At 46.1% G+C, this 23,337-nt stretch overlaps 1 protein-coding gene across 2 annotated transcripts in view; it reads left to right on the forward strand.

The window, feature by feature from the left end:
• IRF2 (interferon regulatory factor 2) overlaps positions 1-23,337 on the forward strand; it is an 86,095-nt gene that overhangs the window by 46,254 nt on the left and 16,504 nt on the right. Inside the window, exons 3-6 of one of the 2 annotated variants that reach the window (XM_011959552.1) lie at positions 8,498-8,597; positions 9,358-9,534; positions 9,853-9,899; positions 19,764-19,881. In XM_011959552.1, the coding sequence (XP_011814942.1) occupies positions 8,498-8,597; positions 9,358-9,534; positions 9,853-9,899; positions 19,764-19,881 (442 nt within the window). The remainder of the gene's footprint in view (positions 1-8,497; positions 8,598-9,357; positions 9,535-9,852; positions 9,900-19,763; positions 19,882-23,337) is intronic. The other variant, XM_011959553.1, reaches the window with a different exon arrangement.

Consider the following 23,337-nt stretch of genomic DNA (forward strand, 5'->3'; position numbering starts at 1 on the left):
GAGACTCTGTCTCAAAAAAAAAAAAAAAAAAAACTCTTAATTTAATTGATCCTAGCTATTAGGGGTGAATCAGAAAGAGATAATGTAGGTAAAAATGAAAAACTTCTAGAACTATATAATCTAGAAAAGCAACTAAATATATATCATACCTTCTTTAAGGAGGCCCAGGAGAGAAGTTCCTCTCCTACCAGGAACAGTTCTGAGTAAATGCCTTTTTCCTCTTCTCCACGCCCTCCCCTTTTCTTTTTTAATCTTAAGGACACAATGAATAATTTAGCTGGCCAGGCTTTATCTTTGTATCAGGTGCAAGAGCTTAGAGCCAGATTGCAGTTTGTAGCTTGCTTCCAACAAGGGAACAGGATATTGCAGTATAATTTTTTTTAACTAATATCATTCCTGGCCTTATTGGGTCTTTTCAGATATCTTTTAAATCTTATTTCTTTTTACCCTTTTCCTTTTATCCACTTATTTTGATTTTCTTTTTTTTTTCTTTAGACAAGGTCTAAAGGTCTGTCACCTAGGCTGGAGTACAGTGGCACGATCTCAGCTCACTGTAACCTCTGCCTCCAGGCTCAAGCAGTCCTCCCACCTTTGTCTCCCAAGTAGCTGGGACCACAGGTGCACTCCTGGATAATTTTTGTATTTTTTTTTGGAGAGATGGGGTTTCACTATGTTGCCCAGACTGGTCTGGAACTCCAGGACTCAAGTGATCTGCCCTGCCTTGGCCTTCCAAAGTGCTGGGATTACAGGCATGAGCCACAGTGCTCAGCCTTATTTTGAATTTAATGTTACTGTGTTGAATAGCTCTATTTGAGCCTTTCTGAAACAAGGTGGGGCACTAAGTAAATAGAAATGAAGAAAACATATGCTTATTCCCTGTGACCTGTCACATATCTCTAGGTCTTAACGCAAACAATGTATTTTTCTAGAGTTGCTCTATCTATAGTGTTTTAGATTTACATATGTAATCAGCTTCTTCCAAAGAAACAAACAAGAAATGGAGGTGCTCCTTGGTCAGCTCAGTTAGCAGGGGTGCCATGGAGGTATAAGGAAGTGGGGACCAGAGTAAAGGGGAGCTGGAGAGCCAGGGTAGCAAATGACACTAAATGAAAGCTGACGAGTACTCAGCACTTACTGTTTGCCAGGCACCCTTCTAAGCAAGCTGCATGCATTCACTCACCTTCTGCCACCATGGGGTAGGTACAGTTAATATTTTCCATTTTACAGACAAGGAAACCGAGGCACAGAGAGGTTAGGTAGGACTCTGTTTTGAGGAACAGGTAGCATCACTGTTTGATGTGGAGTGGAAGAGGAAAGCATATGCTCCTGTGTTCTAAAGAGAAGTAAGTTGTCTGGTTTTGCTTTTCCTTTTTTAAAAATACCTGCACCAGTTTTGGTTGGCTTGATGCAGTGGAGAACAGACAGTGTCTCACACCAATCGTGTTGAGCAGGTGCCTGGTATGTTGACCTCTGTGATTGGTTTAGACTAACCATTAGTCCCTTCTTGGTGCGGTAGTGGGTGGAACTGTGGCTCCCCGAGAAGATATGTCCACATCCTCACCCCCAGAACCTGTGGATGTCACCTCATTTGGAAAAAGGGTTTTTGCAGATATAGTGAAGGACCTTGACATGAGATCATCCTGGGTTTTCTGGGTGGGCCTTAACTCCAATGAGGAGTGCCTTTATAACACACAGAAGAGGAGAAGGCACACACAGAGGAGAGGGGCGTGTGAGGACTGAGGCAGAGACTGGAAATAGGCAGCCACAGCCGAAAGACTCCAAGAAGAGGCGAGGAAGGAATCTTCCCAGAGCCTTTGAAAGGAGTGAGCCCTGGCTGGGCACGGTGGCTCACGCCTGTAATCCCAGCACTTTGGAAGGCCGAGGTGGGCAGATCACTTGAGATCAGGAGTTTGAGACCAGCCTGGCCAACATGGTGAAACTCCATCTCTACAAACACAAAAATTAGCTGGGTGTGGTAGGGGGTGCATATAATCCCAGCTACTTGGGAGTCTGAGGCAAAAGAATCGCTTAAACCCAGGAGGTTGAGGTTTCAGTGAGCTGAGATTGTGCCACTGCACTCCAACCTGGGCAACACAGCAAGACTCCGTCTCAAAAATAAATAAATAAATAAATAAAAGGAGTGAGCCCTGCAGACACCTTGATTTTGGACTTCTGGCCTTCAGGACTGTGATGGAATACATTTCTGCTGCTGTAAGCCACTCATTTTGTGTAATTTTTCATGACAGTCTTAGGAGATTGATGCACCCTCTAAGGGTCACCTCCTTACTGGGACTCTCGGTTGAGATGCCTTCTCTTCCATCTATTTTGTCCATGTTTTTCTGATACAGGACCAGAAGGCAAATGGATTTCTCTTTGTGCAAATGAACACTTGGTCCCTTTCAGGCAGCCCTTACCTGCTGAGCGTCACTCATCTGACTCTTGGCTCGAGAGTTCTCTTCCCGAGGCATGGAAGGAAAGGAGACCTCTGTGTCATCTCTCTGGGCTCCTCCGCTAGAGCTGGACATGAGCCAGGCTGATGAAGAAGGGCGTGCCCATGGCTGCCAGCCCGTGCCGCCTCTCAGCACCACCCTGGCACAGAGGTCAAGGCCTGCACTGTTGCCCCGAGGCCCTGTCAAGCTGCATCCTGCTGAGGCCTAGCCAGAGTGGGCACGTGTGCTGCTCGTGCACATGGGCACTGCCATCACTGTCACTGCAGACCTCGGCTGGGGTCAGGGTCTCTTCTCTCCATACCTATACTCCTACAGGGCATCTTTTTATAGGTTTCCGCTAACTTAGGCTTGTTGGCATTCATCCGTGCATATAAATACTTAACTGAGAGCCTAATGTTCTTCCCTCCCATTCACAAGCATTCTGCCTGGAAATCCTTGTTTATATTTTGAGTGGTTTGAGGTCATTTCAAGATCTCTTTTGCCACTGAAGACTGTTGTGACTTTTAGAAAACACTGTCCCTGGGGCTGTGGGACTCACTTCTGCTTCAGTCGGCATTCAGGATGTGTTCGTGTTTATCGTGAAGTGCTCCAGGCTGGAAGCCCCATGCACTGGTGCCTTGGCCGTCTTTGTCGTGTCTGTGTGCTCGGGGCCAGGCCTCGTGCCTGGTAAGTGGGAGGCCCTCTGTCAAAATTGTTCTGGGAATATGCAGATGAATGTCATGGTCTTGAAGGGGAGCAACGTTGGTGGTATTTTTGTTCTGTTAAGATAATCAGATTTATGGACACTGGGTTGGCAGTTGTCACATGGCTCTCAGAAAGTCCGTTCAACCTACTCCATTTTCAGTAAGAGAGAAAGAGCTGGTTCGTTAATGCCCTAAGTTTGTTTCCATCCCCTGTTGTCTTAGTCTGTTCCCTGTTGCTTATAACAGAATACCTGACTCTGGATAGTTTATAAAGAAAAGGAATTTATTTCTTACAGTTATGGAGGCTGAGAAGTCCAAGGTTGAGGGGCTGCATCTGGTTGAGGGCCTTTTTGCTGGTGGGGACCCGCTGCAGAGTCCTGAGGCAGTGCAGGATATCACCTGGTGCGGGGGACGAGTGTGCTAACACAGGTCTCCCTTCCTCTTGAAAAGCCACAATCCTACCCCCATGACAACCCATTAATCCATTAATCCCTGAATGGATTAATCCATTCATGAGGGCAGGGCCCTCATGACTCAATCACCTCTTAAAGGCCTCACCTCTCAGTACTGCCACATTGAGGATTAAATGTCAGTATAAGTTTCATAGGGGGCAAAGATTCAAAGCATAGCACCTGCTTTTAATAAGTTTGAAGGAGGGTGGGAATGGAATGGGTCCCTTGGATTCCTCTGAAGGAACAGCGAGGAAATTTGGAAAAGTGCATTATAAGCAGCTTATGAATGAGGCCTTGGCTGGGGCCATTTGCCTTTGGTTATGGGTATTTGCAAATGTGCATAGCATGTTTGAGTAGCCCAATGACACATACAAAAAAATAGGATAGCAAATTTTCATATGCCTGCATCTAGATGTATGAATATTTTGCCTTATCTTTGTGTGTGTGTGTGTGTATCTGTGTGGTATTTTAAAGCAACTCCCTGACAGTGTACATTGTAAGACATAAGGACGTTTTCTTATATATCCACAATATACCATTGTTAATTGGACAAAGTCAATACTGTTTAATATCATCACTGCTCCATTCATATTCAAAATGCCTTGAGTATTCCCAAATAATCTTGTTACAGTTGATTTGTTCAAATCAGAATTCAAAGACTGTCCACAGGCTGTGTTTCGTGTTTATGACTCTAAGTCTCTGCTGACTGTGGGCAGTAACCTCTGTTTTTTTCCTTCTTGCCATTGACTTGTTGAGACCAGGTTAGTTTTGGGTTTGTCCACGTGCTTGCTTGGGGTTCCCTTGGCCATTTCTTGAGGAAGGAAGGAGGCAGCCACATCCGGGGTCCCGGTTTCTCTCCCAGCTCCGTGTGACCCCCAACACTGGGTGGGGTTATTGATTTCTTATTTCCTGTGGGAGATCCTCCTGGATCCATGCACTAAGGCAGGGGAATCATCAGACCTTTCCTTTTTTTCACTTTGAAAGTAGACTTGTGTTTGTGTAAACATCAGGCTGTCTCTGACTGAGGTAAGGAGTCCAAACAAAAATAGCACAGTAATTGGAACATCTTGCAAATGCTGCGGGGAAGAAGAGGCAGAGGAGATAACAGAACTAGTTTCCATGTGGGGCCAAGGAACATTTTTGTTCTACATTGCTCAAGATAATCTCAGATGCTTTTCTGAAGTCAAGCAGCGCTCATCTCTCCTGCCTTCCTTCAGATGGGCAGAGTTCTGCACACACTTACAAATCGTAGGCCCTGGCACGGGGCGTCTATCCATACACAGTGTGTACCACCACCACATGTGCAGGACTGGTCTCTCGGGAATGGGACACCTGGCACATACTGACGTCATAGGGTCTACACACACATAGCAACACCGTCATGTCCCATGGAACACACAGCTTGTGACCAGAATGTTTGCTGGTCAGAATCTCTTTCAGTTTTAAGATGAATCTTGCTTTCTCTTACCTTTTCATATGGTCTTCTTCAAGAAAAGAATCTGTGATATGATTTGAAAGATATTTCTGGTAAGTTTATTAGTCTTTTCTTTTTTTTCCTGAAATATGAAAAACTAGTTAAAAGTGACATGTAGTTTAAAAAATATGCAGCCATCACCACTGTCCGGTTACAGAACGTTTTATCCCTCCAAAAGGAAATGCTATATCCATTAAGCAGTCACTTCCCATTTCCCTTCCTGCTAGCTTGTGGCAACCACTAATCTCCTCTCTGTCTCTATGAATTTGCCTTTTCTGGATATTTCATGTAAATGGAATCATTCAATATTTGGCCTTTTGTGTCTGGCTTCTTTCACCCAGCATAATGTTTTCAAGGTTCATCCATGTGGTAGCATGTGTCAATACTCTATTCCTTTTTGTGGCTGAATAATATTCCATTGTATGGATATACCACATTTTGTTTGCCCATTCATCAGCTGATGGACACTCGGGTTGTTTCTATCTTTTGGCTTTTGTGAGTAGTGCTGCTATGAGCATTTGTGTATAAGTTTTGATTTGAATGTTGGCTTAGAATTCTTTGGGTGTATATCCGGGTGTAAAATTACTGGGTCATCAGGTCATTCTGTGTTTCACTTTCTTGAGAAATGGCCAAACTTTTTCTCTAGGGTTGGCTGCACCGTTTTGCATTCGCACAGCGATGTATGAGGCTTCCAGTTTCTCCACATCCTCACCAACGTTTGTTATTTGTGTATCTGTTTTTGGAGACATGTCTATGGGTTAGTCTGTTTCGTGTTCCCATAAAGGACAACCTGGGGCTGGGTAATTTATAAAGGAAAGAGGTTTCTTTGGCTCAGGGTTCTAGGCTGTACAAGAAGCATGACCTTGGCATCTGCCTCTGATAAGGCCTCAGGATGGGAGACAAAGGGCATTACATGGCAAGAGAGGGAGGAAGAGAGAAAGGTTCAGGCGCCAGGCTCTTTTGAATAATCAGCTCTCACAGGAGCTAATGGAGCGAGAGCTTACTCATTACCACGAGAGCAACACCAAGCCATTCATGAGGGATCCTGCCACATGACCCAAACACCGCCCACCAGGCCTCACTTCCAACACTAGCGATCACATTTTAACGCAAGATTTCGAGGGGACAAACATCCAAACTCTTCCAGTCTACTCAGGCCTGTCAAACATTTCAAGAGGATCCATAGTGGGTAATTGCTAGGTTCGGTCAGCGCTTTTGTAGTTGCATGACTTTTGCGGTTTCTGTGGGACTAGGTTTGGTTGTGTGTGTGTGTATGTGTATGCATGCATGCGTGCAGATGCTTAAAAAGATCTACTTTATCGGTATCAATTTTGTGTCTTGCAAGTTAGATTTCAGATTGTGTCACCCCGGAACTCCTTTGATCTAGAAAAAAAGTGCAACAGCAAATTCTTAAGAATCTTGGTGTTTAAGCGTAAAGCTTTAGATTCTGGGCGTGCACTTCAGGAAAAGTTCTTTCACTGAAATCAATTTTCACTTGTATTCATTTTCATGTGAACATCAATAAATGACATTAAGTGATTTTGCTGTCGATTTTCATCTACATTAAAGCATAAAATGTCACTCAGCCCCTTTCTGATCACTGTCCTTTTGAAATTGGCTCACCTGAAGCCCTCTCTGTGGATGATACAGAATGAACACCAAGGAATTTATGAAAAAGTCTCTCACTTTCAGTTCTCCTTTAATAACTGACTTTTTAGAAGATGGTAGAATTTTCCTTTTAACAGGTTTTGGGAAACTCTCCAATGTTCTGAAATAGTCTGAGTTCTGGCTTTGTGGCTGGTTCTGTGGAGAGGTGCTGAGTCTTTTTGGGGACAGCTGGACCCTTTCTGCGTGTCACTGTGTGAGACCGAAGAGGTGGAAACTCCCTGCTGACATTTCCTCTCCTTCCTCAGCGTCTAGTGCGGGGACCCGCATACCTGGCAATTATCAGAACTGCCTTGAGAGCTTTAAAAGAGTACAGTCTCCTGGGCTTTAATCCACAGAATCCAGGTCTCAACCGGTCTGTCATAGGACAGGGACTCTTCCAAATCTAAAAGCTGGGAGATAATGAGTGGGTGATTAAGTAATAGTATACGGAGTTGCATGACCTGGGGTTTGAACTTAGACACTTATTACCCTGCAAGTTCCTTGACCAAATAGTTAAAATCTGCTTCTTGGTTTCCTCAGCTGTAAAATGGAAATCGTAACATATACCTCGCTCAGGAGGCTGTAGGAGGAAAACAAAACTGAGGTCCATGTGGACGTGTAGGCAGATGCACAGTGCCAGTGGGACCTTAGTACCTGCCGCTACCGCCACAGGAGCCGCTTGGGCCAGGTTCCTCATCTGTAGCTTCACTAAGAATACGGCTTTCTTAGTAAACCATGCATTTCCAGTTTCCAATCATTTGTTTTTCAGGGTTGCTTGAGGCAGTTTTGAATTACAAACTTCAGTTACATTGAGAGAGATGTAGAGATAGTTTGATATAAGGATTGTATTGAGAGCTGTTTCTCCAGAAAATGTGTCATCTCATAACCTCTACCTCTTTGTTTGCACTTCTTGCTATTTCCTGAGGCAGTGGACCCACAGGGATTCCAACATTACTTTCTATTTCTGTTGGATGCATAAGCAAATGGAGATACTCGGTTTCTGTGACAGTGGCCCAGATATACCCGACTTCTCTGTAGCAGCATCAAGGGTTTTGGAAAGTCTCATTTTTAATTTACCTAAGATAGCTGGAGTTACTATTTACCAAACGATGAGAGTAAATTATAAGAATAAGCATTAGAGATTTCAGTAGGTGGCCATTTTTCTGTGGTTTTATAAAAAGAGGCACAGGGCCGGGTGTGGTGGCTCACACCTGTAATCCCAGCAGTTTGGAAGCCTGAGGCGGGCAGATCACTTGAGGTCAGGAGTTCGAGACCAGTCTGGCCAGCATGGTGAAACCCTGTCTCTATTAAAAATACACAAATTGACCAGGTGTAGTGACGCACGCCAGTGATCCCAGCTACTCAGGAGGCTGAGGTGGGAGAATCTCTTGAACCTGGGAGATGGAGGTTGCAGTGAGCCAATATCGTGCCATTGCACTCCAGCCTGGGCAACAGAGCGAGACTCTGTCTCCAAAAAGAAAATTAAAAAACAGAAAAGAGGCACAAATAATGGAACACACTGGCATATCCCAAATCATCACCTTTGACCTTGGAAAACATTCCTGCTCTGCAAGACTTCATGGGACTGACTGTCACTCGGGGTAGGCGACCAGGATTTGGGATCCAGCGGGGGAAGTGGGTTTGGTTTACAGTAGATTTTCTTGTCAACAGTCAGCACATTCAGTGATGCTTGGTGGGGAATCTTGCTGGCTAGACCTTCACAACCTTTTGCAGTGGTGGGTCAAAACCCATAACTGCAGTTCTTCTTTACCCTTTTTTTTTTTCCTTCAGGAAAAGAAGATTTTTCAGATCCCCTGGATGCATGCGGCTAGACATGGGTGGGATGTGGAAAAAGATGCACCACTCTTTAGAAACTGGGCAATCCATACAGGTACTAAACCTCCCTGCAGCATTTATAGAGGCAGGCACTCTTGCTTAGTTTTGTTTTTATTACACATAAAATATCCTGGCTTATGACCTCATGAAGATGGCTGTGAAAAACCTGTGACTTGTCCCTAGGCACATCCAGGACACATGGGGTACAAACTACAGCCATCAAAAGTAATAACTCCCCTCATCTCATAGACTCTTAGTCCTTCAATTTCCTGTAAATGTGGTATTCTAAGAAGTTCCATAGGTGTTACCAGGGAATAGAAACTCATTTGTTCTGATGCTATAAACTTTGATCAAATTTATCTCCCCTACAAAAGGTAGTCAGAAATACATTTATTTATTACGACATTTACGTAGGGAGCTATTTACAGGAATGGACTCTATTGGAGGGTCAGATGAAAAAGAGGCACTCAGGTTCCCTCTGCCTGTTGACTTTGCAGCCTCTCAGTCTTCTATATTTTTCTTACGCTGGTGCTCCATTCTTCCAGCATTTATAGTTTCCTCAAGCTGTTCAGTAGAACCAGGGTGACCAGCTTGTCCCAGTTTGCCTGGAACTGTTCAGGTTTTAAAAACAAAATTCCCACATCCCCAGAACCTTCTCACCCCCAGGCACACCAGGACGATTGGTCACTGGAGGTATAGCCTGGAGTGAAAAGGTTTCCTCATACTGCCTGACCAGCAATACTGTGTTTCCAGAAATGTCTTCTTCTGTATCTAATGTTTTCTCTCTTTTTCTTAATCTTTGTCTCTTTTGTTAGGAAAGCATCAACCAGGAGTAGATAAACCTGATCCCAAAACATGGAAGGCGAATTTCAGATGTGCCATGAATTCCTTGCCTGATATTGAAGAAGTCAAGGATAAAAGCATAAAGAAAGGAAACAATGCCTTCAGGGTCTACCGAATGCTGCCCCTATCAGAGCGGCCTTCTAAGAAAGGTAAAGGCATTTACAGACTAAAACAAGATCACTCAATTTATGTCATCGTGCCTTCGTGATCTCTTCATTTCCACATCTGCAGTCACTTCGCAGGTAGAGTAGCCTGTTCATGCTGTGGGGGATCATTCCGCCCCTACCTGGCTTGGAAACAAGACCCTCAGTTCACCAAAGGCTGTAAAAGATACATGTGGAATTTTGATCATGTACAGAGTAAAGCAACAGGTTCATCGAGAGTTTCAGAAAGAATTTCATTTGAGGGAAATGTTTCTGTGGAGGCCCTTCATGAATTAATCCAAAACTACATTTTTGTTGCCACAGGAAAGAAACCAAAGACAGAAAAAGAAGACAAAGTTAAGCACATCAAGGTAATCTTGGGTGTTTCAGAGAGAAAGCCAAAGTTGGGTTCCTATTAATGACTCACACTCTGCCTCGTAAAGATGAGTCACAGGACCTCTGCGGAATGTGTCATCTTTCTTCCTTTGCTTGTGTCTTCTGTGCTTTACATGTTTGCTCTTCGGCATGTATCCACTTGCAGTCATAGGTACACAGGGCCCTGCCTCATCCCGTTTCCCTGGGAAATTTATGAATGAAGTCACAGAGTCTCACTGTGCTCGGCAGGCTGAGGCCTCCATCTGGCCACCACGGCCGTTGCCAGCGGTCATTCTGTGCCAGCTAAGCTCCACAACAGCTTGTGGCTCATACTATTAAGCATATTTTCAGGCTATTAAATATACTTTAGTGTGTATTGGATGTTCTGTACCTCTATAAAATGTATGAACGGTATGTTACAGACATCCGTCACGGGCGCTTCGGTGGGGGACACAGTGGTTAGCTTCAGCACTCCATCAGCACAGCTTTCAGTGACTGCCTTCTGCCCCCTGCATCTCTCGCACCCCACAAGGGTTTCCCGTGGGATGTGCGTGTGTGTGTGAGTTCTCACGAGGCTGTGTGGTCTGAAGTCCCCTGCAGTCTGAGGATCTCTGTGCACAGATGAGGTGGCCCTTGTTAAATAGTGAGAGAAGAGCCGAATATGCCCCGCAAAACTGGAGACAAGCCTCAGTGGCTGAGCAGAGAACAGACACTGCGGCCACAGACCCAGGGATCTCAGAGAGATTGTCTAGCTCGCTGGCCTCCCTTTGCAGATGAAGAAATTTAGGCAGCGTATTTTTGCAGTGATACTTTCAGTTTCACTTTCACTATTTTTTATTTTTAACTAAATTTAAATATTGCACTATATTAAAGGCCTATTGTGCTTTAACTTTTCATGGTGGAAAGATTTTATGCACATAGAAAGGAGACAAATGAGTAAAATTTACTCCATAGGCCATCATTCAGATTAATTTTAACCTTAATCAGCTCCTGGCCAGTTTTGCTTCATCAATAGCTCTTCCCGTTTCCTGACTTCTAACATTAAATTGCAGCCCTTCAACCATTTTTGACTTACAAAAATAATTTGTTTATTTATTTATTTATTTTCTTTTTTAATTGAGACAGAGTTTTACTCTGTTGGCACAGGCTGGAGTGCAGTGGTGCGATCTTGCCTCACTGCAACCTCTGCCTCCCGGGTTCAAGCCATTCTCCTGCCTCAGCCTCCTGAGTAGCTGGGACTACAAACGCATGCCACCACGCCTGGCTAGTTTTTGTATTTTTAGTAGAGATGGAGTTTCACCATGTTGGCCAGGCTGGTCTTGAACCTCTGACCTTAAACAATTCTCCCACCTCAGCCTCCCAAAGTGTTGGGAATACAGGCAGGAGCCATGGCACTCGGCCCAAAAACAATTCTTTATAGTTCAGCTTAATATAATGTTTGAAGCAAATTCCAAACCTCATAGCATTTCTTCCATAATAGTTCAGTATATATATTTAAAAGATAAGTGCTCTGTAAAAATACCATGATATCATTATTGTACCTGAAATAGTGCACGGTAATTTCTCAATATCAGTGAATATCCAGCCAGTGTTCAGAGTTTCAGTTGTTTCATACATGTTATAACTTTCGTGTGGTTTGTTTACTTAAATTAAGACCCATATAAAATTCACATGTGATTTTTGAATGTCTTTTAAGTATTTTTTAAGTATATATGTTTCTCCTATATTACCTCTTAAAATATATATATATATTTTTTTGCCATTGAGCAAACCTAGTTGTTAGCCATATCATTTCTCACAGTTCTTTTTTTTTTTTGAGACAAGGTCTTACTCTGTCACCCAGGTTGGAGTGCAGTGACGCGATCATGGTTCACCGCAGCCCCAACATCCCGGGCTCAGGTGATCCTCCTGCCTCAGCCTCGCTCTAGTAGTCGGGTCTACAGGTGTGTGCCACTAAGCATGGATAATTAAAAAAATTTTTTTTATAGAGGTGAGGTCTCACTCTGTTGCCCAGGCTGGTCTCAAACTCCTGGCCTCAAGTGATCCTCTTGCCTTGGCTTCCCAAAATGTTGGAATTACAAGTGTGAGCCTGGCCGAGTTAGTATTTTTAAGGCCTAGATTTTGATTCATGTTATTAGTCACAAAAGTATACCTTTCTCACAAATGTGTGAGAATTTGCTACAATTTCAAGTGTGACTGAATCGTATTTACTACTGTTTTCCCATCATCTAGCTCAGTGTCTGGCCCAGAACAGATCACTAATACGTATTTGATAACTGAATAGATGCAGCAGCGTTTGTTGACTAAATAGATGCATAAATAAGTAGGATATGTGGGGTGGGAGTGAGGGGTTTTCCATTAGGATGCAGATTTAATTTCCGAATCACAGTTAATGAAGAAATAAGAATGGAGTAACAGATGTTGCCTTTTCAGCACACGTTGCTCACACGTATCCACTGTATTCCATTGAATGCCAGATGCCAGTGATGCTAAGATGCACTGTTATTTTGTGTATCTCTTAGAAAAATTGCTTCCAATGAAACCATGACACATAATGGATTGACAGGCATGTCCCCTTTCCGGGATGTGGCAATGCGAGGAAAGTACATCTTAGTAGTTCATGCCACGTGGTGGTCCTGTTCGTCCGGGATCTCTACAGCCACATCGGCACTGGCAGTGTCTTCACATGGCCCTAAAATGAGCAAGTTGTGGAAGGCACAGTCCTAGGTGGGCTTGACCATCCTGGCCCAGGGAAGTAAGGGAGAGATTCCCTTAGGTGCAGCCATGTGGGTCAAGAGCCACCTTAGCCGAGTGTGTTTCATGAAATCCTTGTGCCATCAGGATATGATTCATACCTGAAACTTTTCTTTTGAAAGGACCTGATTCCTTCAGCAGAAGGCAGGTGATTCATTAGGCCTAAACACAGCCTAACTTTGGAATTTCGAGCTACTTGCATTGTGCTTTACAGTAAAGCAGGGAAGCTCAGAGGAGGCCAGTGGGCTTCCCGAGTTCTGTGCTTCCTGGCTGTTCAAGCCATCGTGTGGACTCTGTCTCTGTAGAGTGTTTGAAAAGTGAACTCCCCAGGGCGTCTGGAAGTGGAAAGTCAGAGGACAATTACGAGCTATTAATATATTACCTTTTAATTGTATCTCAGAACACCCAAGGACTGAGTTAATAGACCCTGTGCAAATATACTAAACCTACTTAGTCCATCCAAATATGTGACTGGATACACTAAGCAGGTTTCTTCTACTGAGGAAATCTGTCTTTCATGTGGTAACTAGGTATGAAAATTTGCTGTTGAAGCAAGCTCTTCCCAATCTTCCATTCAAGTTGAAGTTTTAATTAGCAAACAGTGTTTACAACATGTAGGCCAAGTGTTAGAATTTTCTTGGGGTCACTCATGATTCATCTCCATGCTGTATGTCCCCCAACAAAGAGTCTCCCCGAGACTGGAAGACCCAAGGCCCAGTGGCCATGTGGTATGTGCAGAAACGGCCTCAGCATCCTCTGACATTTCCTTTTGTGAGCATATCCCTGCATACTCAGTGAGCCATGTTTTCCTTGAACTAAGCCCCACCTGTGCGGCAGTAACTGGATATCTAAGGAAGTGAAAACAAGAAAAACAACTGGGTACAGTGGTACATGCCTGTAGTCCCAGCTGCTCAGGAGGCTGAGGTGTAGGAGGATGGCTTGAGCCCAGGAGTTCAAGGCTACAGTGAACCATGATTGCACCACTGCACTCCAGCCCGGGCAACAGAGCAGGACCCCTTCCCCACCTCAGAAAAGAAAGAAAAACAATAGTGAGAAATCCTGAATTCTACATCATCAGTGCATGCATACGCTTCAGAAAATATCATGGAACGGTTTGCTCTGTGAGACTTCACACAAGGCCAAGAACAATAAGGATAGAAGTAGTTAAAACAGAGGGGGGCTCGTTGATATTTTTGAGCTGATTCCAAGTTCCCAGCTATGATTATTGTCTCATTGAGTTCTCCCTGTGACGGGCAGGTTGTTTCCCTTGTAGACATTTAGGAAATGGATGCACAGAGAAGCTGATTCATTTTCCCAAGGCTGCATTGCTTTACAGAGCTGAGATTCAAATCCAGGTTTGTCCACCGGGTGCCTGGTAGCCTTTGGGGCCTAAGCCAGGCCTTGAGGGGTGGACAGGGTCAAACCATGGTCCTTCCCCCACACTAGGGGCATCAGGAATGAAGGCCTGGAGATTAGAGTTGGTTTGTTTTTCCTGGATGAGACAGGAAACTGGCTTAGTTAGAGCAGAAGTTTGTGTGAGGGGACAATGGGAAATACAGGCGTGTAGGTGAGGCGAATAGAAATGGGTACTTCCTGCTTCGGAGGGTTGTTTGCGGCTGAAACATACGTGCCTTGAAACTGCAAAGTGCTTCCAGATCAAAGTGTTAGTGTTATGAAGGAGACAGAATTGGGAAGGGCTGCCAAAGTCGCTGGGAAAAGATTAGGCCTGGTCTGTATTCGTTCTGAGCGCAGACCTATGGGTGGAAGTTATAGAAAAGCAGATAGGGGTTCGGCTGCTCTTTCTCATAGAGTTGTTGGCTCTCACAGTGACATGAGCTGGATGAAGACACGGCACACTCCCTGGCAGGGCTGCTCCTGGAGTGATCCCTTCACTGGTTGGAAGAGGTCTTCAGTTTTTAAATTTTAATCCAAAGAAAACACATGCCAGCAACTCACTTGAAAAACAGATAAGATGAGAGATGCCCTGGGTGAAGCGGGTTATCAGGCTTATTCTGCCTGCCCGGGATCCTCCCTTCACATGTGGTGGCTCAGAACGGGACCTCCGAGCCCAATGTGAAAAGCTTGAGGGACAGCTTTATGGGATGAGACACAGTTGAACTCCTTGGAGCACACTTAGAGCAGGAGGGAACTGGTTATGTAAGGGAGGCCTTTCTCACCGGGGTAGAAAGGAGTGGGGGGCGGAGACACTGCTGTGGAAAGGCAGTAGCTGGTGCTACTGGCATGGAGGGAGGAGACGTTTCTCCAGAAAGTGGAAGAGGGTATGGAGGATGCAGATAAGAGCGGCCTAAAGAGGAGGCCCCTGCGTCTTACACCTTCAGAAGGGAGTGTTGGGAATGGAGGTCGTTTTGTGGAGAGGGTGTTTCACTTTGGACGTGCTGCCTTTGAAGTGACAGAGAGCCCTGAAAGTAAATGCCAGCTAGAAAGTTGGAGAGCATAGCACTTGAGTGAGTGCCCAATGGGCAGATGTGTGGTCATGTACTTGAGAATGGCGTTGGTAGCTTTGGAAACTGATGGCTTCTCCAAGAGAGAAGCTGTGTGAGATGCAGACAAAGGCCTGCAGAGAAGAGGCAGAGAAAAGTGAGCTAAGGAAAAAAGTCAAGAGGGAAGCTGCAGTGAGAGAAGGGAGGAAGAGAATGACGATGGCCTCATTCCAAGGAAGGAGCGGAAGGAAGGTGGTTCTGGGACCGGGCAGGAGGCCCCAGCCTGTCCTACGAGAGCTTCTGTTCTCAGTAGCATTGCAGCCTCTGTGCTGGGTGTGTGCACTCGCCAGGGTCCAGTTCCCTGACCTCCTTGTGAAGTCCAGCTCTCAGCCTACACGTTCTGTTAGCAGAGACCTAGAGATTCCCTTAAATTTGATGTTCTTAAATCTGGCTTCAAAGAGATTGGCTTTGCACAGATGAATTAGAGCATTTTGGAAGGTGGGAGGTGGGCTGGAGGCCCATTGAACAGGGCTTCAGGGACAAGGGGCATTAGCACAGGGTTGAGACAGCATAGGCTTGGAGCAGAGGGGAGTCCCTCTGCTGTCCTCTAACTCTGGTCCATCCCCAAGCCCATTGAGCTTGTGTAGCTTCAAGACCAGCTAAAGGTGTATTATTTTACAGGTCTAAAGAAGCGTGCTCCTGCCCCTGAACTCTCTCTTGTGCCAGTTTGCTTTTGCTTAAAATCCCTTAAACCATAGACCAAACCTTGGATTCTGTAATTATAGCAAAGGTTCTTGAGCGTCAGTGTTTGGCGGAGTTCATGCCCTCGTGTAGACCAAACTTTGGATTCTATAGTTAGAGCAAAAGTTTTGAACATAAATGTTTGGCGGCGTTTATGCACTGTGGAGGAGTCTGGACCCAAGCAGGGTCTTCTTTTTTCTTTTTTCTTTTTTTTTTTTATCTTTGGAGTAAGTTGAGAAAATTAAAAGTCAAGAAAGCTATGGGTTACTTGATTTTCAGAAGAGCCTCTATCTAAAGTGAGAAAGGGAGCAGAAAGAGGAGACATGAATCTTGGCCAGGATTCACCGGGCCAGGTTATGGTACAGCAAAGCAGGAGGCAGTTGAGCCAGGGCAGGAGTGGGGCATCGGGGGTCCAGGAGAGGCTGCGGATGAAGGCTGTTCAGGGGCTGCAGGATCTCTATGTTCATTTTACATAGAGAACTCCACACCCCTTTTCTTCATTTGAGATCCTTGGATTTTTAATATAGCTTAGATTTAGATGTTTCTACTTCCAATCATTTCAAAAATTTTGCCCCAGTTTAGTGAAGATCCTTCTCTCCTGGGCCTATTCTACACCCTGGATGGAGGCGTTTCGGGAGGTTCTGGCTCCATTTTACTGTGCCATTGACTGTACTGTCTGTCCAGAATGACAGTATCAGTGAGATGATGGCTTTGAAATGATGGTTTCTTTTGAAGTGGGGTGAAGGGAGTAACACAGTGTTTGGAACAGGCTCTCCCAGCCTCCATCGGTGGAATATATGATGCCATTATAGAAGTGGTCAGTGCAGGATACAGGGTAAGAATGGAGAGAGTAGAAGGCCAGGTGCAGTGGCTCACGCCTGTCATCCCAGCACTTTGGGAGGCCGAGGCTGGCGGATCACCTAAGGTCAGGAATTCGAGACCAGCCTGGCCAACGTGGTGAAACCCCATCTCTACTAAAAATCCAAAAAAATTAGCCAGACGTGGTGGCAGGCAACTGTAATCCCAGCTACTTGGGAGGCTGAGGCAGGAGAATCTCTTGAACCCGGGAGGTGGAGGTTGCAGTGAGCCACGATCGCGCCATTGGACTCCAGCCTGGGTGACAGTGTGACTCCTGTCTCAAAAAAAGAAAAAAAGAAAAAAGTATGGAGAGAGTAGAATAGTGTTCAAAAGCGTGTCTCAGTCTCCACTGGAATTAGGACAGGATACAAGGGCTTCTTAAGACAGAAAGCTCCTGGAATTGAACCATATTTTATGACCAAAGACAGAGTTCAGTTCCGATGTCTCCACAGGCTAAAAGTAGCGTGATCTTGGAAAATTAATTTAGACTCTGAGTCATGGTTTTCTCAAGTGATAAAAGTATCACTTGTCACTCATTAAACTGTAGATCATGTGTAACATTTAGAGGTCTTCAATGGAGAAAACAGAATTAATTTAGCTTTTTAAATATATGCAAGCCTGACTGCCTCATTAGTTTTATAAGAAACCTAGAAACAGAATGAGTAAAAAAATAAGGTCAGACAGCAAAGGAAACCCATACAAATGAGCAGTTCTCTGGTCACTTCTTCAGAGGCCTGTGCTTAGTTCTTTTTGAGGGAGTTGAAGAAATGGAGGTGGAAGAGTGAAAGGTGGGGCATGACTCGGGGGAGGGAAACTGACCAGGGTCATTGAGGACACCATTGAGAAAGGAGGCTGCCGTCGGAGAGGTGGAGAATTGCAGCAGTGTCAGTCCAGGTGGCCATGGAGGGACAGCACGGTCCATCAGAGGTCAGACTATGGGGCCGGGAGAAGGGATTTGAGAAAAGGCCGTTGGATTTAGGAGAGCAGAGTTTTGTTGGTGACCTTTGGTAATGGTGAGTACTTATTTACTAATAAGTGCTATGTACGTAGTTAGCTCATTTAATCTTCACCATATCCTTATGACGTGGGTCCTGTTATTGACCTCAGTTTACAACTGTCCGCGGTGCCCTAGGGTGGCTCACAGAGGTTCAATAAGGAGCCACAGCTAGTGAGGAGGGGAGGTGCCAGGCTTTGCCCCAGGCCCTTCTGATTCCAAAGCCTGAGCTCTCAAGACCCGCTGGGAGCTTGATTCCGGAGGTGGAGGGGAAGCAAGACCGCAGGAACTAATGGGGGCCCAGGTGGAGAGGCCAAGTCCGGAAAGGCAGACAGGGGGTTGGAAGTTTGGCTGTGAAGGAAGGGAAACCTGCTGACTCACCCACGTCACAGACAAGGGTTTTTTTTTTTCCAGAAAGGGCAGGCTTTTTTTTTTCCTTAAGAATCAGGCTCTCACTCTGTCACCCAGGCTGGAGTGCAGTGACATAATCATAGCTCACTGCATCCTCGAACTCCTGGGCTTAAGAGATCCTCCCAGCACTGCAGTTTCCCAAGTATCTGGGACAAGAGGCATGCACCACCACACCCGGCTAATGTTTTTATTTTTTGTAGAGACAGGGTCTTGCTATGTTGCCCTGGCTGGTCTCCCAACTGCTGGGCTGAAACAATCCTCCAGCCTCAGCCTCCCAAAGTGCTGAGATTCCAGGGTGAGCCACCGTGCTTGACCCAAGAAGGGGCAGACATCTTATTTAGAACTTGTAAGAGAAGAGATGCAAGATGCTGGGGGAGAAAGGAGTAAAAATCGTGCCCGGTAGGGATGGATGTTCTGGGCCTGCCCTTACGTTGGACCTTCGGGACATCTGGTAAACCAGGCAGCGTATCGTTTATTTAAAAACCGAGCTATACAGTGGAGCGATGCCTTTGAAGTCATGTTATTAAGGTGGGAGTTTGCCAGGTGGGATTATGAAGGAGGAGGTTATTTCCCCTCCTTCCGTTAGTGACTTTTTGAGGATTTTGGGAGGATTGATTCCAACTAGTGTATAAATAAACTGATGAGAACACCCACCATGTTTCAGAGCCGACCACTGTTGACTTTTCCAAACACAGTCACATCTACTTGCATGATCCTCTGCTTCCAGTCCTGTGTTCCTTCTGCTCTCCACCCTCCTCTTCCGCTTTGGATTCCTTGGGTGTTGTCCTGTGTGGCTTTTGTCTGACTTGATTGCTATCGTAGCAGCAGATGCAAGCTTACCTTGAGAGCTGAACGTCAACAGGCACCTCAGGGCTGGCTTTTGCAGAGCTGTTTAGTACCAGGGAATGGAGGGTTCTGGTGCACTTGAAAAAAGCACACATTTAGAGCTCCAATAAGGGAAAGGAATTTGTTCTCATTATTTCATTAGTGTGCGCGTGCAGAATTCTTGGGCTGGATGGGATATTCAGCCACCTGAAGGGCAGTTATGTAAAGCCCATGGTATGGGGTTGCCTGGCTGGACTCAGGCCAGGGTACGGCCCTTGTGATCAGCCAGCCGCCCAGTGCAGGGCCTCAGGTGGCCAGAGGCCATGGCAAAACTCATCTGCAGAGAATTCATCGACAGCTTCCCCTAGGCTCCTGTTCTTGGACCAGTCATTGAGGCAGAGCTTTCCCTAAGAAATAACTATGAAAGAGGTGGCATGATTCCTCCCTTAGGAGAAAGCCGGGCATTGGTTCTTCTGAGCACTCCTCAGAGGAGGAGAATGTGGAATCCACACAGTGCGGCATTTTACAGACAGTGATGCAGCTCTGCGTAGCCCCAAAGCTATTGTCTGCAGGTGGAAGCATTTCCTCAAGGCGAGCCAGATGGGCCGGGACCGTTTCCTTGAAGGAAAATGGAAGGAGCTGAATCCCCAGCAGTGTACCCTGTGCAGAAATGTGCTTTGAAACAGGCCAGCTTAAAGAAGCAGGGAATGAATGTATCAGCAGCCGAACCTGAATGACCCTAGCATTAAAGAAAGTAGGCCGAGGGTAGAATTTCAGCTAAGAGAAGGGAGGGGAAAGGAAGTGTTCTCAATTCTTTTTTCTTTTCTTCTTCCTAGCAAGAACCAGTTGAGTCATCTCTGGGGCTTAGTAATGGAGTGAGTGATATTTCTCCCGAGTACGCGGTCCTGACTTCAGCTATAAAACATGAAGTGGACAGTACGGTGAACGTCATAGGTAAACTGTTTTGACGTCTCGTTTTTTATACGCACGAGCAGCCCCCGGGGCCGAAAATCTGTAAGACAGTGAACTTCAAATAACACAGTCAGTGGGAGGAGGTCTCGGAATCACCTCAGAATGCAAGTTCCAGCCCCCGGATTTCAAGGCTGAGAAACGAAGGCTTTTGAGGATCAGATAAAGGAACTTAGACGGGTCAGTCTCCGTGGAAGAAGGCTGGGGTGACCTCCCAGGAGAAACGGTTGTTTCCCGGCGGCTCGTGGCTAGCGATCCCAGTCTTTCACTGTTTGGTTCACGTGGACAAAAGAGTATTTATTTAACTCGGGACCCAAGGAGAGGGAAGATGGTCCTCACAAGTCCTCTCAGCAGCTGCTTCCTGGCAGACAGAGAAACTGAGGCACAGAGACGGGTTGCCAAAGGGCCCACTCTGATTCAGCCGATATTTTTGAGCACCTTCTGTATATCAGACTCGGTACTAGGAGCAGGAAATAGATGGAGGAGGCCCAATTTCTTTTTTCATGGAGGGACGCAGATAGTAAACAAAGACATCCACAGATAACTGCAGTGTTACCCTGTGTGGTAAATACTGCAAAAGAAAAGAAAGGAGAGGGAAAAACCAAGGCACCGAATTTAGATTGGAGGTCTCAGAGGAGCAGTGTTTTCCCTCCTTCGTGACACTTGAACAACTTCCAGATGTAGCTAGCTGTGCCTGCCCCCGAGCAGGGCAGGGTCTTTACAATGAAGACATCATGTCTTCTGATGTTCCTTCTCTCCCGTATGGCCAAATGCACAGGTGTGGTGCCCAAAAGACCTCAGCCTGCTTTCCCTTTAAGGGGAAGGAGAAGAAAAAACTCCTTTTTATTTTTACTTTCTTTTAGCATTGAATTTTTGTTGTGTGTGTGGTGACTTCTGTTTTTAGGAACGGAAGAAGCCAGCAGCATACTGAAGTGTCCTGGCAGGCCTCCGCTGGCCTCTTGCCGAGGTTAGCGGTGCTTTTTTGTATTGAAACCATCTCCCGGGCAGTGTGAAAAGTTTGCAGGTGCGGACATTCTGTCTGACCGGCCTAGGCAGTGCTCTGTAACCCTGTTGTGTTTCTTGATAAAACACAGCCCCACCCTTTAATAAAGCAAAGATTGCTATGAAACCAGAGAGTCTATTCATTACTCTGGAGTAAACAGAGCAGTCTGTAGTGACTAGACATATGGCAATTAGGAAGTCATGGAGTTGGGATTTTTGTCTTAATTTTGGCTGCCCAAAGTGCCCCCTATAGGATATTCTTTTTTTGGTAATTGTTTCCAAATTTGCCTGTCTTTATCTACCGTGAAACTCAAGCAGCTTTTTAAGGCAAGCCTGCAAACCCAAGTATCAACATAGGCTCCCGAAGGCGCAGGAGAGCAGATCCACAGCTTACTGGCCAGTGTTAGGGTCCCCATGAGGGCCACCCAGTTGAACTCAAGGTTGGCAGAGTCTGGCCCCAGCACTTGCCATGGTTTCAGGATGACCAGAGGTGACACAGGGCTGTGGCACTGGGGCTTCATCTCTTCCCATATCCTTTGTTTCCCCTTATTTTTGCCATATTTTATTATGCTTCAGATAGAAATTTTATTTATAAGATAAAAAGTAGCTCTGGGGCCGGGCACAGTGGCTCACACCTGTAATCCCAGCACTTTGGGAGGCCGAGGTGGGTGGATCACGAGGTCAGGAGATCAAGACCATCCTGGTCAACATGGTGAAACCCTGTCTCTACTAAAAATACAAAAATTAACTGGGCGTGGTGGCAGGTGCCTGTAGTCCCAGCTACTCAGGAGGCTGAGGTAGGAGAATCACTTGGACCCAGGAGGTGGAGGTTGCACTGAGCCGAGAGGGCACCACTGCACTCCAGCCTGGGTGACAGAGGGAGACTGCCAAAAAAACAAAGATTAAAAAGTAGCTCTGGGTGAGTCTTTAGATGGGCACCCCCTCTGAAGAGATCACCTGTGCTGTCAGCCGTGCCCATGCCTTCCTCCTGGAAGCTGAGTTGTTCACCCCTTAGGAGAAGGGGCCTGAGACAAGGCATTCGATTTTATCCATACCCCTAGAACGCTCTTAGCAAGATGAAACACCATATGAGATGTGAACCCTTACATCGCAATATGCCCAGACACAGAACCCACAACAACATACTTTATTCTTGGCTGTATTGGACCTGGAGCGCCTGGGCACTGAGGTGAGACTGTGGGGCCGCTCCTCAGTCACCAGGTGCCAACCGAGAGACCCGGGCAGTGGAGTTGGGCTGCTGTGTTTTCAGCCTTAAGAAGTTTTTATTTACTCAAGAAAGCTATCATCTTTTTGTGATGCTATATATTGTTTTCTTCCTCCTTCTCTCCCTGGCTGCCACTACCTCATTTATAATTAACTGTCACCTCCTCCTGTCTTCCCTCACCGTACTTCTCAAGTCCATCCCTTCTGTTTCGGACACTGTGTGTGGGCCTGCCTTGGCTGTCAGCTGGGCTCTGCTTCCATTCTGCCCCCCATTTATTCTTCTCACAGAGTAAAGAATGCCAGTGTCATCATGTCACCACTGACCCCAAGAGAAGGAGTTGAGTTCCCCCAGGTCCCCGGGGTCTGGCATGACCTGGGCCCTGCCCACCGCTTTCATACCTGTCTTTGAACTTGAATTACTCTGAACAAGTTCAGCTCCCTGTGGCTGCTCATGGAGACAGTGAGATTGGTGGTGGGCCTCTTTCTGGTGGAGCAGCTGCAAAGGCTTTGTCCACCGGGCACAGTGAGGAGTGGACGTGTGGCAGTTCCAACAGGAGGTGTAGCTCCAGCCCAACACGTCTCATCCACACGTCCACTCCCAGATCACTGACCCTTGAGACATTGGTTACCTCTACTGAGTGTTTTATTTATTTTTTTTTTTGAGACTGAGTTTCACTCTGTTGTCCAAGCTGGAGTGCAGTGACGTGATCTTGGCTCACTGCAACCTCCGCCTTCCGGGTTCAGGCGATTCCTCTGCCTCAGCCTCCCAAGTGGCTGGGATTACAGGGATGTGCCACCATGCCTGGGTAATTTTTTTTTGTATTTAGTAGAGACGGGGTTTCACCATGTTGATCAGGCTGGTCTCGAACTGCTGACCTCTAATGATCCACCTGCCTCGGCCTTCCAAAGTGTTGGGATTACAGGTGTGAGCCACCGCGCCTGGCCTCTACTGAGTTTTTACTGGGATACATCCTGTGCTTCCCTTCGTGTAGTAGCCTGAGATGCTGCTTTCTCACGGGGTACAGGGTGCATGGTGCCCCGTCCCACTCTTGCCTACTCCTGTCACCCTGGTGAGGTGTGTGCAGCCTGTAGTCAGCGACAGCCTGGCCCAGGCATCTACAGATCCCTGTCTCTGAATCACTGACCCCACGGTGACTGTCTCTCCCACCGTGGCTCTCGAGTGCCTAAACCAAATCATGGCTGCATTTTATACCG

This window comes from Colobus angolensis, unplaced genomic scaffold (genome assembly GCF_000951035.1).
Source record: "Colobus angolensis palliatus isolate OR3802 unplaced genomic scaffold, Cang.pa_1.0 Scaffold5, whole genome shotgun sequence".
In the NCBI taxonomy this organism is placed as follows: Eukaryota; Metazoa; Chordata; class Mammalia; order Primates; family Cercopithecidae; genus Colobus; species Colobus angolensis.